This window comes from Mesocricetus auratus, unplaced genomic scaffold (genome assembly GCF_017639785.1).
Source record: "Mesocricetus auratus isolate SY011 unplaced genomic scaffold, BCM_Maur_2.0 Super-Scaffold_100013, whole genome shotgun sequence".
NCBI lineage: Eukaryota > Metazoa > Chordata > Mammalia > Rodentia > Cricetidae > Mesocricetus > Mesocricetus auratus.
Window position 1 is genome coordinate 47,134,818 of NW_024429196.1, and position 19,278 is coordinate 47,154,095.

At 41.1% G+C, this 19,278-nt stretch overlaps 1 protein-coding gene across 2 annotated transcripts; it reads left to right on the forward strand.

The window, feature by feature from the left end:
- The first annotated feature begins 6,941 nt into the window (after positions 1 to 6,941).
- On the forward strand, positions 6,942 to 17,747 carry CUNH6orf62 (chromosome unknown C6orf62 homolog). Of its 2 annotated transcripts, none has more exons than XM_040755729.1 (5): positions 6,942 to 7,156; positions 9,685 to 9,861; positions 10,781 to 10,903; positions 14,563 to 14,697; positions 16,420 to 17,747. In XM_040755729.1, the coding sequence occupies exons 1-5, from the start codon at positions 7,115 to 7,117 to the stop codon at positions 16,543 to 16,545; spliced, it is 603 nt and encodes a 200-aa protein (XP_040611663.1). In that variant the 5' UTR covers positions 6,942 to 7,114; the 3' UTR covers positions 16,546 to 17,747. The 2 variants fall into 2 exon arrangements, with proteins under 2 accessions (XP_040611663.1, XP_040611662.1); XM_040755728.1 differs by lacking the exon at positions 6,942 to 7,156 and adding an exon at positions 7,187 to 8,484.
- Positions 17,748 to 19,278: the final 1,531 nt, after the last annotated feature.

Consider the following 19,278-nt stretch of genomic DNA (forward strand, 5'->3'; position numbering starts at 1 on the left):
TTAGACTTCATGATCCTCCTGCCTCTAGCTCTCAAGTTCTAGGATTACAAACATACCCACCACTCCTCATTTTATTTGGTACTGGGGATTCAACCTTAGACTTCATGCATCCTAGGCTACTTAGCTACATCTCCAGCCCTGTCACAGCATTATATATTCCCTTATGTAATAGAATTGTTTATTTTAAACTTATTTTTCAGACAAAGCTTCACTCTGTAGCCTATACTATCTGATAATTTACTACATAGCCCAGACTGGCCTCAAATTTGAGGCAATTCTCCAGCCTTGACATGCTGAATGGTACAGTTCTAGGCATGAAACACCATTGTGGGGCTGGTAGCAGCAAATGATCTTTGAAGCTAAATGTAGAGACCCTGTCTCTGAGTAAGTCAGTCAGTCAATTCAACTGTCATCCTGCAAGTATTGTAAACACCAATTTCTACAGCTTGAGATGGAGAAGTTAGGGTGAAAGTGAATTGAGAATAAATCTAGGTTCCCCAAAAGGTCAGCAAAGGCCTTAAAGAGCATTTAATTCTTCTTTCTGCCTTCTGTTTGGTAGCCGTGTGGTCATAAGGAGCAGGGGACATCACTGTGTGTTAGCGCACTTATGATTCACTCTTGTTCCTGTAACCCACTGGGGCATATTCTATCACTCTTTCAGATGGAAGAGCTCAGAGTTGCCATGTGGAGACATGCTGGCAGTGCTGCTTTTGGGACCTAACTTTGCTGTCCATGAGCAAGTTAGTCAGTGCCTAGACTTGTTTGGGTAGATCCTCATCACTCTTATTTAACTGTTAATCATAAATAAGATCCGTGTCTGATCAACTTCAGATAAAAATGAAGGAACTATGTGTCTGTGAGTTCCTGAACAATGGGGTAACTGTTGACCATAAATATGAAGTGGAATGAGAGTATTACAAAACCCAGATTCTGTAAGAGGAGAGCAAATATACACAATCTATGTTTTAAAGGTAACAAGGCTGTAAATACTTTATCGGCTTCTCCCTTTTCATTTTTTATTTCCTTTTGTTGTTGGTCTTTGGTTTTCACTCTGTAGGCCAGAGCTTCAGGCAGTTCTCTCAAGTGCTGGATTAGGGTGAGCCTGCTGTTGGCAGTGTGGCTGTCATGTATTCAGCTAATGTCAACACATGCATGAGTAACCCTTTCTTTAATTTGGTATAGAGTCAGGAGACCGGACTATCCAGTGCTGGCTTTCCACTGGGGTCAGAGGGGAACTGAGGAGTGCTCTTTTAGAAAGGCTGGTATAGAATCTTTACAAGGTGTTACTACAAATGTAACTTCTTGAAGCCTGGATATTGATGGTGTAGGCTTGTACTGCTAGCACTTAGGAAGCTGAAGTAGGGGGACACTTGAACCCAGGGGTCCCAGTACCCCTTCTACAAGAGAAAGAGTAACCTCCTTTATGCTATCTGCATTTTCACCAAGGAGATTTCACACAGTGTATCCGGTGTTATAAATGAAAACTCTGAGGATGTGGCCACACACTCATTTAATTCCAGCATTAGAGAGGCTAAGGCAGGAGGATTTCCTAGACTGGAGACTACCTAGACTTCATAGTAAGACCCTGTTACTTTAAAAAAAAATTTTTATGTGCATGTTTGCCCACATGAATGTCTGTGACCAGACACCAGAAAAAGGTATGGAATCCCCTAGAACTGGAGTTAAAGATGGTTATGAGCCACTGTGCAGGAGCAGGTCATAGACGCCAGATAAGCCATCTCTCTAGCCCCAAGACCCTGTTTCAAAAACAACAAAAAAATTTCTTTTGCTTGTCATGTCAGTTTTAAAAACTTTGTATTGTTATTTACATGTGCCATCTTATCTAAAAAATATAATATTCCAGAAGAAATTAAACAGATATTTTTCTTTTTTTGTTTCCTTTGATTTTTCTTTTTTTCTTTTTCTTTGATTTCTCATAACAGGGTTTCTCTGTACATTCTTGGCTGCCATGGAACTAACTCACTCTGTAGACCACACTGGTCTTGAACTCACAGAGATCCACCTGCCTCTGCCTCCTGAGTGCTAGGATTAAAGACGTGCACCACCACTGCTCGACTACATAGCTATTTTTAACCAAAATGCCACTATTTTGGCTTCACCAATCCTGTTGTTTGAAGCATTCTCAAAATAGGTGATTTCTAACATAATGAAGTGACTTTTTTTCATAGTTGGTGAATCTAAGTCTTTGGTGGTTTTTTAGTTTTAATTCATTTGAAGGGTGTCTTTCATATAGTCCTCACTGACTTCAAACTCATGATGAACTGAAGATGGCGTTGAACTCCTCAGCCTCCCGTGATGAAAGTACAGGCTTGAGCCATTCCTACCAAATCTTACTAATTTACTCACTTGTGAGTGTTGGGGTATATAAGAGGTTGCACATGCTTCAGGTGCCACTGGATGTCCTGCTCTGTCAATCTCTGCCATATTCCCTTGAGACAGTGTTTATCTGGCGCTTGGCTGGAGCACAGCAGTCCCCAGTAATGCTGTTTGAGACCACCACAGTGCTGGGGTTTCAGGCATACTCAGCCATGCCCACATGATGGGGATTTCAACTCTGGTCCTTCTTTGTGTACAGCAAGTACTCCACTTGCTGAGCTGTCTTTCCAACTTCCCTAGAAAATTTTGAGTTCTTAGACTTTAATTTCACTGGAGAGCATTATGGTCAGAGATTTAATTTCTTTTCATTTCCCTTGATCACTCTTTCTGTTTAACTGCCCTTCCAAGTTTCAAAGAAAATTGAACCGGAACAGCTTTTCCCCTTTGAGGCACATTACTTCTATTTTGTGGTTCATTTCACTAAGAACTGGCGAAGTTGCACAGTACAAAGTGTAGGATTTGTTCAGCTTGTAACCAGTTACCTTCACTTCTGAAACTAAAAACTAAAATTTTCATTAACATCTCTTCATCTTGATTTTGTTTTGTTTTTGATACAGGGACTCTATATTGACCTCACTTGCCTCAAACTCTTGGGCTCTCTATATGATTTTCCTGTCTCGGGTACCTACCACAGCACCCAGCAGCCTCTTCCTGCCCATAATTATTATAGCAGCATAAAAATTCTTCATTGTTCTTAGATATGACACCAAAGTACAAACACAAGAAAAAATAATAAATTTAATTTTTGTACCATTAAGGATGTCACCAAAAGAAAAAAATACAGGAGAAAATATTTGCAATGTATCCCCATACTTCAATAAGAAAATTTAAAAAGGCAAATCTCTGAACAGACATTTTAGACAGAAAAATAACCAATAAGTACATGAAAAGTACACAATTCAGACATTCTACTTGGCTACTAACCAAGAGAATTTGAAGAGCCATGTGTATTCAAAACTCTTTTTTTTTTTTGCTTTTACGAGACAGGGTTTCTCTGTATTGTTTTGGAGGCTGTTGGTCCAGCCTGGCCTCGAACTCACAGAGATCCGCCTGCCTCTGCCTCCCGAGTGCTGGGATTAAAGGCGTGCACCACCACCGCCCGGCGTGTATTCAAAACTCTTAATCAAGCATTACTAACAGTGGTATAATAGCAAAAGCAGAACAATTTTAATGTTCAGCACTTGAAGGGTAGGCAAAAATAGAATACCTGCCTTAGAAATTAAGTATTGATAAATTATGAATAGATCTTAAGGGCTCAGGGGAAGAGTGTGTATTTTTTTTAGAGAGGACCAGAGTTAATTCCTAGCACCTATGTCTGGGACTCACAACTGCCTATAATTCCAACTCCAGAGAATAGGACATCTCTGGTTTCCATAGGAACTCGTTTCTCATGTGCACATGCATGTGCACACACGCATACACACATATTTTTTAAAAGTTTAGAAACTAATTACAAACATCACATCACATACTGCATTCCATTTACATGAAATTCTAGAAAGAACAAACCTACACTCAGGAGGCAGAGGCAGGCAGATCTCTGTGAGTTAGAGACCAGCCTGGTCTACAAGGGCTAGTTTCAGGACAGAGAAACCCTGTCTCGAAAAACCAAAAAAAAAAAAAAAAAGAAAGAAAGAAAGAAAGAAAGAACAAACCTAAAGAAACAATTGGTGGTTTCCAAGGGTTGGGAAGGGAAGGGACTAACAAATGGGTCCTAAGTCTTCTTGCGGTGAGACTGTAACGGTTACTCTACTCTGCAAAAATACTAAATGCCATCATTTCTATAAAGGCCTTTAAATTCTCCCATGAAAATGATGTGTATGTATTCTTGCTAATGTCATTAACTCCGAAATAGTTTTACTCGTGTGAGCTTTTCAGTTATGTGATTTTGAGGATAAATCAGCACAGGAATATATTTATATTTATCACGTATATATTTTTAATTGAAAATTACATTTATTGTATGTGATGGTGTGTGTGCTCAGAACATGGTTGGTGTGTGGAGATCATAAGACTTCTCACTGTGTGGGACCTGGGATCTAACTCAAGTAGGGTTTGGCAGCTTGTGCCTCTACCCACCGCGCCATTTCCTCTACCCACCGAGCCTTTCCAGGTTGGCCTGGAACATGTCATATAGACTAGGCTGACCTTGAACTTGTAGCAATCCCCTGTGTCAGCTTCTCCAGCTCTGGAACCTGTGCCACCACACTGGTTGTTTTGTTTTGTTTTAGCGGAGGTGGAAGTGGAGGAGGTCTTGGCAGGGACAGAGTTTCTACTGTATTCCAGGCTGGCCTTGAATTTTTGGAGAGTGACCTTGAGTTTGCAGCAATCCTCCCACTCCTGAGTGCTGGCATTACAGCCACTATGGCCGACTCAAATAGAATTTTTTAAAGGCCAGGAATAATTTGGGAAGACCAGGAATCGCATCCTTGGTTTGGACAACTGAAGGGTGGGCCCTAGTAATTTCTTGGGTGTATGGATAAAAGGTGATTATAGCTCGTACATCTTGATTTCACTAAGTGAAAAGCAGCTATTTCGGAGACTTCTACATTTTCATCCGAGTAGCCAGGAATGGAGCACTCAGGCTTTCTTTGCTCCACGTGGAGTATCGACCCTTCGCTGATTAAACAAGTTTTATCACACAATAGCTTCCAGAAACCGAGTCAGCACTGTTTGAGGTGAAGGGCGGCGTGATTCAGCCGTAAACGTTCCAGTGTTCTCTTTACTGCTGAGGACAGAGAGCCAGGAGAAGAATGGGATGTAGGTCTGTCTGAGGTCCACCAGGGTGGAGAATCGCAGGTCGAGTTCGGCTGCCTCTCCGATCCCAGCAGCAACCAATACAGAACGTCTCTCACCCCGCTTAAAGCCTGTTTGCGCTAACTTGAGCTTCCCTGGGCTGTAAGCAAGCTCTATTCCAGGCACTCGAAATGGATTCTCTGCTTTTGCAAGTTACCAACAGGCCGACTCCCCAAAATAATAAAGTGAACCTAACACCATCCCGTAATCACTACCGGGTTCTTTCCTCACCCTGCCCTTTCCAATGCCCATTTTCCCGCCCACTTGCTAGGCTTTGGCTCTTGGGATTCTCTAGAGCAGTGGTCCTTAACCTTCCTAATGTTAATACAATCAATGCCTCATGTTTGGTGGCCCCCAACCGTAAATTTATTTCCGTTGCTATTTCATAACTGTAATTTTGCTACTGTTAGGAGTCGTGATGAAGTATCTGCGTTTTCCGATGGTCTAAGGCCCTTGTGAAAAGGTCCTTCGGCCCGACCACACCGCACAAGTAGAGAAGCTCAACTCTGGAGGAACTCAGCCTCCAAGCCCAACCTACGTAGCCCATCACAGCACGAAGGGAGAGTAGCACTACCCCTAAGCTTCGTCATGAAGGGCGTAGGGGCGTGATTTTATGACGTAAAGGGGCGGGGCAGAGGCCAACGCCGGAGACCCGGACAGCCTGACCGAGGGGCGGAGGGGCGGAGGGGCGGAGGGAGTGGCGGGAGCCCCTTTCCACGCCTTGGGACCTTCCATCTTGAGGAAGAGGGGAGTAACTGTTCTCAAATCTCCTTAAGGAAAGAAATGACACATGGAAAGCTTCATTTCCCAGTCACCCAGCATTTAAAAAGAGTATCATGTATAACATCTTACTGACCGTCGGCTCTCTGTCATCATGATTGTGAGATCCTTCACACTTCCTTTCCCGTTTCCCCCTCCCCAGTTGCACATGTTAACGCCCTGAGTACGCGCAGGCGCAGAGCGCTCGGGGCGGTGCCGCTGAGGGGCGGGTGACGCAGCGGCCGTGCTGCCATTTTAAGTTGTTTGTTCTTGTTTCTTTTCCTCAAACGCGACTCAGCCCCGGACCCGGGAGGTTCCCGAGGCAGCCGCCGCTTCTGCAGCCACTCCGGTGCGGGGGAAACGAGGCTGTGGCCCCGCGGACGCTCGCCTCCTCCACGTCGGCTTTTTTACCCCACCCCTCGGGGCTCTCTCGGACTATTTTCCTGAACCAGACTGTTGGGCGAAGTAGGCCTCGGGGGCCGACGCTTGAACTGAGACAACTTTGCCGAGCTCACTCCGCGGACAGGCCGTAGCGCAGGGCTCCCCTCCCTCCCCGTCCCTCCCGCACGCTTTCCTCCTTCCTCGCCGCCCCCCCCGCGCCGCGTCCTTCCCTCCGTCCTCGCCCGGGGCGCCGAGCCCGACTATGGGGCCCAGGTGGGGGCTGAGCGGCGGCAGCAGTGCGCGCGGCCCGGCCACAGAGCGCAGCGCAGCGGGCATGGAGGGGCTCCGTCGGCCCGTCGTGTTCTCTTGACATGGCTCCCGCCCGTGCCACGAGCAGCGCCCCCGCCGCCGCCGCCGCCTCCTCCTCCGCCGCCGCCGCTCCGCCCGCAGGCTGCGGCTAGACGGCCCTCCGACGGTCGGCCTACGAGTCCCGCTCTCCTCTCCGCGGGGACCCCGCCCTGCCGCCTCGATCCCGGCCTCTGCCCCCTTGGGAAACCACCCAGCCGCCCCCATTCGGGAAACATGGGCTGTTGAAGGGGAAAAGCGAATCCAGAACCTGGGAACTTAATTCCTTTTTTTTTTTTGGGTGGGAGGGTGGGCTTCCTTTACGAAGTAATTCTTATTAACACGATTATTTTCTTCTTTTCCCCTCCCAACTGATCTTTCCCACTTACTCTCTTTCCGCCTTCTCTACCCGGGCGGGAATTGTTTCCACGGTGAAATGAGTGAGAACCCGAGTGATCCAGTGTCTCCCGTGGTGCGAGTGAGTCGCTGCCGCTGAAGGCGAGGGGGTGGGGGTGGGAACTGGGGGTCGAAGGCAGGTGATCCCCGGGCCCGGCCTGGGACGTGGGAGAACCCGCCACTTTAGCCTCAGCCATGCTCACACGAAGATAATCGAACTCCCTACCATCCCGAACCTGAACGGGGTCAAATTTATACAGAGGGCTCCCCGGGGAATGTAGAACCCACCTCAGGGCTGAGGGTGCTTGTATCCCGGGCATTAATCAGGGCTAATCACAGAGCCGGAGTAACTATTAATATCGTTTGATAGATTCCCCCTTTCCCTCTGCCATCATGGTTCTCCTTGGCAGCAGCGTTCGCAGCCGCCTGAGGGTGAAAACGTGGGTGATGGGGAAGTTGGTAATGACTCCGCTGTTTTTTCTCATGGCTCCTTTGGGCAACAGCTGTCCGCCCCCGGTATACACTGTAGTTGATTGCAGGGAAACCCTGTACCTCTCCCCTTCTTTCTCTGCTGATTTTGCACTTTTCTCTCTGCTCACCACCAAGTGTAAGCAATAGCAAAGCACTGACAGTACATAGCAGTAGTGAGATCCGAAATAACTGAGAATTAATCAGGTACTGCAGCCATGGGTCTGGCTGGGTAAAATCCAACTGGGGATTTCAGTTTCATTCACCCTGCCCTGTTTTGGTGGTTTTCAGTTTTTCGGTTTTTTTTTTTTCCTTTTCTATATCTGGGAAGCAACATCACAATTTTCCCTTCTTTCCTTAATCCCTTTAAAAGGGGGAAAATCCGGATGGATTTCAAGGATTGGACTGGTGTCAGCTGTGTTTTATTGCACACCTAAATCCTGATGATAGGTTTTTCATTTTCCCCTCAAAGCCTTTTATTTTGGCAGTTTGGCCAAATGTGTTTTTCAGAAAGTTAGTTCGAAGTTTTTTCTCCTCTTTCTTTCCTTCCTCGCCTTCCCCTTCCCCATCTCTTCCCCCAAACATTATTGTCCAAACATGACTGGACAACAACTTTTGTTTCTTGACCCTGTGGTATGACAGTCTGCTAATATTGCCAGAAGGTGCAGTTTGGGGGTTACAGTTGTGATTTTAGCTATTCAATCATATTAGCAGGAAAAAAATGACTTGTTTCTGTTGTACTTGAGTCTTAAAGAAAAGTGCCCATAGTTTAGTGACAATTTCCAAAGGCTTTAGTACCACCTGTATTTCAAAATGGGGGACCCAAACTCCCGGAAGAAACAAGCTCTGAACAGACTACGTGCTCAGCTTAGAAAGAAAAAAGAATCTCTAGCTGACCAGTTTGACTTCAAGATGTATATTGCCTTTGTGTTCAAGGAGAAGGTAATTTTAAGTTCTTAACAATTAGCACAGTGATTTTTTTTGTAAGTGCATATTTGTTTTGTGAATATTAGGTTTAAGAGTATGGAGGAAGACTTTTGTTTTTCTGCCCTTGGAGTGATTCTGTAAATTGAGTACTTGCAGAAAAATGGAGGGCCTTTCTATATTAATTGACTTTGAAATATTTAATTCAGAATCCAGTTTTAGTTGATATGGGACTGAGTAACTGTAAAACTTTAATGTGGAACAAAAGAGGGAGCTCTGTAAAATTAGAAGTAGGATATCTTAAGTGTTCTATCAGGATCAAATGTTATATGCTAAATTTAGCTGTTCAAATCTTAATGGTTTCATGATAGTGAAACAATGTATTTCGATTTTTAGGAGCAATTAAATGGTAAATTTTTGTTTAGAATTGCTACTTTTTTACAATTAAAAATGTCTTAAGAGAGTGCCTGCGTATGAATGAATGAGAGACATCCAGTTCCACAGTTAAATATCAGATGAGAATGTCATGAAAGCAATTTTTTTTTGCATTTCAAAACAGACATTTATTAACAGCTTTTGACATAAGATTGGGTTATGAATAAAGGAAGTGCAAATTTGACTTTTGCACTAAAAGTAGTCTGCTTGTAGTCAGAAATGTAATCTTAATGTGATACCTGTTTAGTATTTTGGAGTTTCCACGCTATTACTCCAATCTTAAGTATTTGGTATTTAAGAACCTTCAGCTGTTAAGAGTTGAAGTATTCTGAGGATGAATCGTTTTCACATTTTCTGTTTTATGTGTGAGCTTTTTTTAAACATGTTGTCAAATTTCATAAGATCTGATTATAGTTTACTTGAAGGTATTGCCGTGTAGGTTCTCTGAATGCAAGCTCTTGAAGTGTTGATTCTAGGTAGATCTTTGACATAATTCATAGGATGCCCCAGTATTGTTACATATGCTTTGGGTATACAGTTTTATAACTTAGATTGGTAACTAATTTGGAAACACAATTTACTCTACATTTCCCCCTTTTAAACATTGATAATTGTAGTCAGATAATATCCAGAAAAAGCAGTTGATACCATTTTAGGGATAAAATAATTTGTCTGAATACTTTATATTTTAAACTAGTGAGATTTTTTAATTTAGTTGACTGTAGAATCAGTTAAGTGAATTTATATCAGCAGTGTATGTATCACTGAAATTTTTTTTTCTAGAAGAAAAAGTCAGCACTCTTTGAAGTGTCTGAGGTTATACCAGTCATGACAAATAATTATGAAGAAAATATTCTGAAAGGTGTACGAGATTCCAGCTATTCCTTGGAAAGTTCTATAGAGCTTCTACAGAAGGATGTGGTACAGCTCCATGCTCCTCGATACCAGTCTATGAGAAGGGTAAGTTCTGGAAGTCTTGACTTAGGTAATAAGTTTGTGTGAATTAAAGTTTGCAGTTTCCCCCTGAAAGTGGGTAACCATCTTTGTGCTTAGAGACATCAGATGTGTAATGAATGTAGTTTTTTGCTTCAAGACAATTCTTAGCTAGATAAAGCATGTATCCTCCATTCCCTGTTAGGTATTTTACATAAAATGGTTTTTAAATACTTTGAGTACTTCCAATAAAGGCATGGGTCACTTTGCTTAAATGGAATGATAATGATGTATGTGATTACTGTGAGTAATATATTACTATTTGTTGGATTTCTCTTTTTGAGAGGAGAATTAACATCATGTCTCCTTGTAATGACAGATCTGCTAAACAAAATATATTACTGTCAACCTTCAAAAATGTATTACATTGAAGTTAATCTGGTGTATAACCTAAAATTAGTTCAAGCAGAGGAAGCTTGGAGGTAGCTATCCTGGTCTGGAAGAAGTGCTTTGGCCTTGGGAAACAGATATGTTGAATGTGATGCTGGGAACAAGAAACTAACTGTCTAATAATTAGCACATCAAAAGTTATGTAATGAGTGGTTCCTAGAAATTTGGTCACATTTTTACCAAATACATTTGGTTTTGAAAGATGGAAATAAGGCATGGTCATTAATAACATTAATTCTTTAGCTGGAATTTAGCCACTCCTTTTATATGAGGAACATTGGACTATAAATGACTGGATTCTACAATATAAAAATTAGTATTAGAGCAGTAATTAGATTGTATGTAGTCTCTTACCCCTGAAGGTAAAAAATGAAAACTAGTGACCTTTTACACTGAGACAATGATTCTGTAGTCAAACCCTATATTTTTATCTTTTGTCATACCACTTTGCTTTAAAACTTAAAAAAAAAAAAAACCTTTTGTTGTTGTTTTCTAGGATGTAATTGGCTGTACTCAGGAGATGGATTTCATTCTTTGGCCTCGGAATGATATTGAGAAAATTGTTTGTCTCCTGTTTTCTAGGTGGAAGGAATCTGATGAACCTTTTAGGCCTGTTCAGGTATTTTATTCTAAATAAAGTAGTGAACATTTTAGTGACAACATCTGTAGTGGGTTTAACTTAAATTCTTTGGGAATATGCTTCCAATAGTTATTTCATAAATCTTTCTTGTCTTTTTAAATATTGTATCATTTAAGAACAAAATTTATAGAATCTTTTTTTTTTTTTTTTTTTTTTTTTTTTGGTTTTTTGAGACAGGGTTTCTCTGTATTGTTTTGGAGGCTGTCCTGGAACTCACTCTGTAGACCAGGCTGGCATTGAATTCACAGAGATCCGCCTGCCTCTGCCTCCCAAGTGCTGGGATTAAAGGCAATGTGCCACCAATGTCCGGCAATACCTCTGGTTTTTAATTAACTTTTATTAAACAGCTATGAATGTGCTGGTGCAGCAGTTCTTAACCTGTGGGTTATGATAACCACAGGTCACATATAAGATACCTTGCATATCAAATGTTTACATTAGGATATATTACAGTCAAAATCACTGTTGGGATACCACAACGTGAGAAACTATATTAAAGGGTTGAATCATTAGCAGTGTTGAGAGCCACCGTGCTAGAAAATAGTACTTGGTTCAAGTACTATTATTTGAAATCCTGTCTAAAGGTTATTAAAAGCCAGTGTATCAATCTTCTAAATATCTTATATATATACTTAACCTAAATACTAGTGATAACTAGGTGTGTGTGAACCTCCTTTATACCGAAAAAGAAATGAGACAGTTAAAAGAGAAAGATAATAGGTCCAGGGTTGTTCAGCTAAGACCACTCAAGATAAACTGTAAGCCAAAATAAGCCCTCTTTAAAAGCTAGGAACTAGAGAGCTTGCTTGGGGACAAAGAGCACTGACTGCTCTTCTACTGGATCTGGTTCAATTTCTAGTACTTATATGGTGGCTCACACCCCTCTATAACCCTCCAGTTCCAGGGAATCAATCCAATGATTTCTTCTGGTTTCCAAGGACACCAGGCATATACATACATGGTACATGGATATACATGTAGGAAAAACAGCCATATACAAAAGACAATAGTTAATAAAAGTGAAAGGTAAAAGTAAACAAGGTAAAAGCTTATACTCATAACTCACTGCTACTATGAAAAATTACTTGAACTAAGTATAGCTTCCTTGAACCTTCAGGATTAATTATAATATACATGTAATAACTTTGCTAATTTTATAGCTCACCTGCAGTAAAATAAGCTAGTAATGTGACTAATTTTGTTCCCTTAAGTAATTTAAAAGACATCCATATGCTATATCTTACAGGGATTGACTCCAAAACTTCTGCAGCTGCTCACTTTATGTGAAGCAGCATGGTATTGTGTATACATTTCTATATACTGTGGATCATCTCTAGCTTACTTATAACACTTGATGAAGAGCCACATAACATATAAATAGTATTACATATTGTTTTGGAAATAATGGGGGCTGGGGAGTTCAGTACTGATAGGATTTTATTTTTCTTACATATTTTCAGTCTGGGATATTGAAGAATATATAGTTGGTCCATTCTGTATCCTAAATGAAAGAGGCCATGGAGCTGCTGACTTTATCAGCTGTGGCCCACTCTTTGGAAATATTCTTAGTAAACTTAACTCTGCTTCTCCCATTAAAAAAAAAAGAGTAGGGGGACTGGGGAGATGACTCAGCCACTAAGGCTGTTCTAGGGGACCCAGATTCAATTCCCAGCACCCACATGGCAGCTCACAGCTGGCTGTAACTCTTCCCAGGGGATCAGACACCTTCACACAGACATATATGCTAGCAATACAGCAATGCACATAAACTAAAAATTATTTTTAAAAAAGTAGGACTTGAGAGGACTTAAATATAAAGGCAAATAAAAAAATTTAACTCGGACTTTAAAAACCAAAAATTTAGCAGGGCCTTGATGGCGCATGCCCTTAATCCCAGCACTCGGGAGGCAGAGGCAGGAGGATCTCTGTGAGTTCGAGGCCAGCCTGGTCTACAGAGCTAGTTCCAAAATATAGAGAAACCCTGTCTCGAAAAACCAAAAATTTGAAACTTCTAGATCTGAGTACATCTATAGTAGTGTTTAATAATAAAGTAAAGGCTGTTAATGGTGTGTCTGTGTCATGCTACAGTGAGGCGCTGGGAGGGGAGTATTTTCATTACTTAAGAGAATTCCTTTATATCTTCCTTATGCTATTTGTTTTGTTTGGTTTGGAACATTCCTTCCTCAAGAAGAAATTCAAAGACTATGGAACTATATGGTGAATCTCAGACTGCTTTTCGTTTCAATTACTGCCTGTTTGTATTAGGATTTATTGTTTGTTTTTTGGTTGAGAACCGGGTCTTACTGTGTAACCTTGACTCACCTGGAACTCAGAAATCTGCATACTTCTGTCTCCTAAACGGTGGTGGGGTTAAAGGTGTGTGCTACCACACTCTGTCCCTGATTGCTAGATTTATAGCAAAAGCTATTGAGAGAGCAGCAGTCATTTGCCTAGTGGAGTACTCACCATGTACTATAGGCCTGGGGTCATCCCTACTGTCACCTAGAGAAAGGGAGAAATGAATAGTATAACTAAACCGAGCCCCGTGTTTACAAGGCACTGGGCTCTTTCCTTAGTACCCTAGCACAGGGGTGGGGGTGTTAAAAGGTATTTGATAGTAAAACCTAAATAGCAACCACTTGTGATTTTACATGTTAATATTGCCTACAGTTCTTGGTAGCAGAAATTGCTCAAGACAAATGGATTGTAACAGTTTATAATTCTGAATTATCTGAAAGATGTTAGATGTTTCTTGAATTGTCTTTTAAGCCTGGTGGTCTTTTGCCCAGTATTTGCTCCCTTCTACTGCCTTTGGACATGTGGAAGGATGAAGTTGACTTCTTCCATAATAATAACTTTGTTTTTGTCTTCTGTAAAAAATTTTTTTCAGAAGCCCATTTGCACATTGAGGGCTTTGTGTTTCATTGGGTGCATTAGATTTGCATTTCCTCCTTTTGTTTATAAGACAGGGTTTCTCTGTGGCTTTGGAGTCTGTCCTGGAACTAGCTCTTGTAGACCAGGCTGGTCTTAAACTCAAGAGAGATCTGCCTGCCTCTGCCTCTGAGTGCTGGGATTAAAGGTGTGCACCACCACTACCCAACTGCATTTCCTCTTTAACTGTCCAGTGCAGTGGGTTAGAGCCTTAATATATGGCAAAGAAGCTGAAGTTTCAAAAAGTATTTTAAGATGACAAAATTAAGTTGGAGTGTTAGTAGAATTTTTTTGTAATGAAGAACATGTCCTGTGTTTTAAGAGATCAAGCTGTATTCAATTGGAGCATTTGAAATGAGACTGATGTTAATTGAAATGAGAGAGGTGGGGGGGCGACATTTGAAATATGACTGTTAAGTGAGAGGGGTGTGTGTGGTTTTGAGTGTTAGTTGTTTTGAGATAGGTTGTTTCTCTTATCCTTCTGCCTCAGTCTCATGATTGCTGGAATTACAGGCATGTGCTTCTTACTATGCCTGGCAAGGACTGCATTTATTTTAGTTTGATTTTCTTTAAATATATTGAGTTTTATCTTGTACATAATTTAAATTAAATTAAATACACATGTGTGTCTCTTGTTTCCATATTGGTCAGCACAAACATGTGGAGGCAGGGCAGTGTGATGTAACAACATAAATTGTGTCTTTTAGGCCAAATTTGAATTTCATCACGGTGACTATGAGAAACAGTTTCTGCATGTACTGAGCCGCAAGGACAAGACAGGAATTGTTGTCAACAATCCTAACCAGTCAGTGTTTCTCTTCATTGACAGACAGCATTTGCAGGTAAGGAATTTTTTAGAACTAACGTGGGGTTCATTTGAAGAAGCCTGTCTTAGGCCCCTCCAGAGAAGTTCCCAGACTTTGTTCCTTATGAGCACTTCGTGCAGAGCAAGCTTTCCAAGTTCCTGCTCCACTTCCAGTTGATCAAAATGTGTATTTTAAATAAAACACACTTGTGTGTGGGAGGAGAGGGGTGCAAGTGTGCAGGTATGTATGCCTTCATGTGGGTGTGGTTCCTCAGTGTCCAAGCCCTAGGGGTCCTTCTGGCTCTGCTTCATGAGAACCAACTATGCATGACACTCAGAATCCTCATGCTTGCTCTAGCAAGCACTTTCCTGACTGAACTGTCCCTGGAGCTAGCAGACCTTTTAAATGTGCATCTTAAAAAATAACTATCTCAGCCGGGCATTGGTGGCTCACGCCTTTAATCCCAGCACTGGGAGGCAGAGGCAGGCGGATCTCTGTGAGTTTGAGACCAGCCTGGTCTACAATAGCTAGTTCCAGGACAGCCTCCAAAGCCACAGAGAAACCCTGTCTCAAAAAACCAAAACCAAAAAACAAAAAAAAACTATCTCCCACTTGATCGGCAATCCAGGTATCCATTAAAAAAGTTTCAACAGGCATTCTGCAGTAAAAATTCAGGCTGAGAAATGGGATGGCTATCTAGGGCTGTTACTTGTCAACAGCAAGACATACTACATACCCAAGGTAGAGAACTCAGACTCTAAATAGACAGTATGTGTTGGGCGGCTTTCAGTGCGACTGTGTGCCTCAAATCTATGGTACAGGTCTCCTGTTTTTGAGACAGGATCTATGTACACATGCCTCTAAGTAACTCACGGAGATCTGCCTGCCTGATTTCTGAGTGTTAGGCCCCACCACACCACCTTCCTTCCTCGTTGTTGTTGTATTTTAAATGAAACTTAGTCTAGCATGTTTAAGGCCTATGATTCAATTAATGGCACTGAAAGCATACTTCGAATCCCTTCGACCTCTCAGTATCTACTGTATAGAAAAGATTGAAGCCGGGCGTTGATGGTGTACACCTTTAATCCCAGCACTGGGGAGGCAGAGGCAGGTGAATATCTGTGAGTTCAAGACCAGCCTGGTCTACAAGAGCTAGTTCCAGAGCAGCCTCCAAAGCCACACAAAAACCCTCTCAAAAAACAAAACAAAAAAGGTTAACAAGTTAGTGTATTTCTCAAAGCTCTTAAAAGGTTCAGGACAACTTAAACTTGATTTCAAAATCGGAGTTTCAGTGTTCATCAAGAATAGAGTGGAGAGATAAAACAGCTTTCAATAAACTTGGAAATAAATCAAGTTAAAAGTTGGTTGGTTGTCTCGATAAATTTTCAAAACTAAAAAACACCATGTTGGTTATTTAGAAACAGGTCTGCATACTCTCCATCTGAGAGCAGACAGAAAACCTAGATCTTGATTCCCTGCTAGAGGGAGCCTGTTCTATGTTCGTTGTTGAAGCTGGTTCCAGGGCTGGAGGTCAGGGCACAGGACAATTCTAGAGACTTCCCTGGTGTTTTAATATTAAACATGCATAAATTCTCTATGCATTTATTTCAAACATGTCTTATTTTTTTCCATATCCTGCATGGATAGGAAACCACATATGTCTTGCTGTGTACCCTTTGTTAGTGTGCCATAGGACTTAAATTGTGAGGGGCTGACAATTTAAAACTATTAAAATTATTAAAATTCACTTTCTTCTAGACTCCAAAAAACAAAGCCACCATCTTCAAGTTATGCAGCATCTGCCTCTACCTGCCACAGGAACAGCTCACTCACTGGGCAGTTGGCACCATAGAGGATCACCTCCGTCCTTATATGCCAGAGTAAATAAGAGCATTGACCAGCAAAATGGAGAAGACCAGAGAATGCAGCAGTGGTTTTCTTTTCTTGTTTTCTTACCACTTTTCTTTCAGAGTTTAAGGAAAATGGACTCATGCACAGAACACTATGCATTTTGAAACTTGTTCATCCTGGATTTATTTTAATCATTTGTATCACAGAACTTTAAAAAAAAATCAGATGTCTTCTGCACGGACTGTGAAGGAAGGTGCTTTGCAGATTGCTGCACTGCATCAGCATCTTACTAAAATGTGAAGGAAGGACTATTGTACACTGAAATGCTTAATGTATCTGAAAGCACAGGTGATGCTCAGTGTTGTGGTCTTCATGTTTGTGCTGGTTTTTGCCTCTGACATCTGTCATCAGTATTGAGGGTGAGAGTGAATGTAACAGGTATAAATAACACTTAAAAACTTAATAGCTTTGCTATAATCACCGTTGTTCCAGAGCACTGTCAGATTCATTCTAATGACCAGAATGGTTGTTACAAAAAGAAATTACAACCATGGGAAAGAAATCTTAATGAAAAAAGCATCTCATTGAGGTATTTTTGCCTCATGTGCACTGGGCCATGTTTGTTTTCTTGGTACTCATTAGTACATGTATTTTTTCCCAGATCTCTTTCCCCGAGTTGCTGTTATAGAGTACTCTGCTGTGTGCAGATGCATTTTATACACATTAACGCAGATCTGGAGTCTGGCATGGCTAAATGCAGCTATAAAACAGGAACATTCATAGCTGCAAAAACCATCATAAGTAGAGGACTTTTTGGTTTTTGTTTTGTTTTTGGTGTTAGAAAATTTAATTACAAATAAAAAAATCCAGTGAATTTTGCAGAAATACTGGTTTCTACACCATCCTAAAGAAGTTGAGTGTTTGGAATAGAAAACAATATTAAAAGTGGGGATCTTACATTGTAAAATTAACCAGAGTGTCAAGAGTTCTGAATGCAGAACTTAATTGTGCAATGAACATAAGGAAAGACTACTGTATAGCTTTTTTTATTTTTATTTTTTTTTCTTTTAAATGAAGAAAAGCTTTGCTTAAGGGTTGCATACTTTTATTGGAGTAAATCAGAATGATCCTGCTCCATTGGAGTAAAACTAGTGCTTACTGGTTTCCATTTGTATTTAGCTTCTGGTTGGAATTTGGAAAAAAAAATGAAACCTAAATAAAATAGGTGAAAGCTTCCTGGCTATTAAGATAAATACACAAAATTTGCAGTGATAACTTTTATATCCCATGTCTTTGGTCACTTAAGGTTTGTTTATTCAGAAAAAGAACTGGTGGTTGTAACTTGAACAAGAACAGAAGACAGATGGTTGGCTTCAACAGCTCCCTGCCCTTTGCTTTGTTTCACAGAAACAATGCCCCTTTACATTAAGAATGGTTATTTTTACATGTTCTCTGATGAGTTAGAAGGTAGAACCAATTTGATACATTTTCGAAGTTTCCTTTTTGTGTTTTTCCAGACAGGGTTTCTCTGTAGCTTTGGAGTCTGTCCTGGAACTGGATCTGTAGATCAAGCTAGCCTCTAACTCACAGAGATCTGTGGGCAGAGTAAGGGAGTCTTGAATGAAAGAATATCAAATATTTATTTGGGGAACACTCAAATTTAAAGGTAGGAGGAGCAGATCACCACCACCCAAGAGAGCTAGAACTTGCTCCCAGTCTACAAAGAGCACCTGAGATCCCTTCCAGAAGGGGCTGGTACCTCAAAGGCTGAGTTTCCACAAAAATCCATCAGGCTAGACATGGTTTTACAGCTGTCCTTCTCTAACAGTTTGGAGTGGAAGTAGACATACAGGTTGAGAAATTTGCCCAAGCTCGTATAAGTTGAGGATTCAAATCATCCGGGGCTAGCAGCTTTTTAAAAAACCTTTTTAGTATTATGCTGTGTTCAACATATTAGGCAATTCAGCAGCCATTTTATCTCAGAATAATTTGGAAAAGTTGGCAAGAATAATATGGGATATTCTGGTGTAGCACATGAAGATTTTAATATTTTGCACATTTTTCTCTGTATATTTGCACATTTGCATTTGTTGCACACATGATTTACTTTTTGTCCTTTGGTACTTATGGCCATGTTACAACTAAGTATAGGATTTGATGGTGGTGGAAAGGGAGGTGTTCCTGGTTATAATATCTTATAGTGTCATTACCAAGTTTCCAACATGACAGTATATGTGTTCTAGTTAATTATCTCAAAAAAATTCAGTTTGTCTATGGTTAGCTTGACTTTTGTACCCTTCAGGTTAATATCCAGAAGCACATACCATCTGCTCCTTAAAGCTAACTTTGGTTCCTGCATTTTTTGTACTTTACTGCTAGTGACTGATGGCAAATAATATGAAAATGTCCTCTTTCCCCCCCTTGAGTTATGATGAATCTTATTGCCCAACCAAGCCAATATTTTGAAAAAAATTTGCAACCTTTGTGTATAGATGTTTTGCCCTGCATGCATGTTTCATGTGCACGCAATGTGTAGGACAGTGCTGGGAATCAAACCCAGGTCCTCTGGAAGAGCAGCCAGTAGTAATTGTGCTATCTCTAGCTTCAACCAATCTTTATGGTTGCACAACAAAATTTTCAAAGTATTCTCAACATGTTTCAACATTAGCTCTGCCCACCATCCATCCATAATATGCAAGATTCAGGATAAATCAACATCCCTGAATTCTAGCCTCCAGCCCTGGAACCAATTCTTTCAAGTATACC

Coding starts and splice junctions, on each gene's coding strand:
- CUNH6orf62 (XM_040755728.1), top strand. CDS start 8,356: ATGGGGGACCCAAACTCCCGGAAGAAACAAGCTCTGAACAGACTACGT. Junction 9,862..10,780: donor GATACCAGTCTATGAGAAGG/GTAAGTTCTGGA, acceptor GTTGTTTTCTAG/GATGTAATTGGCTGTACTCA. Junction 14,698..16,419: donor TTGACAGACAGCATTTGCAG/GTAAGGAATTTT, acceptor ACTTTCTTCTAG/ACTCCAAAAAACAAAGCCAC.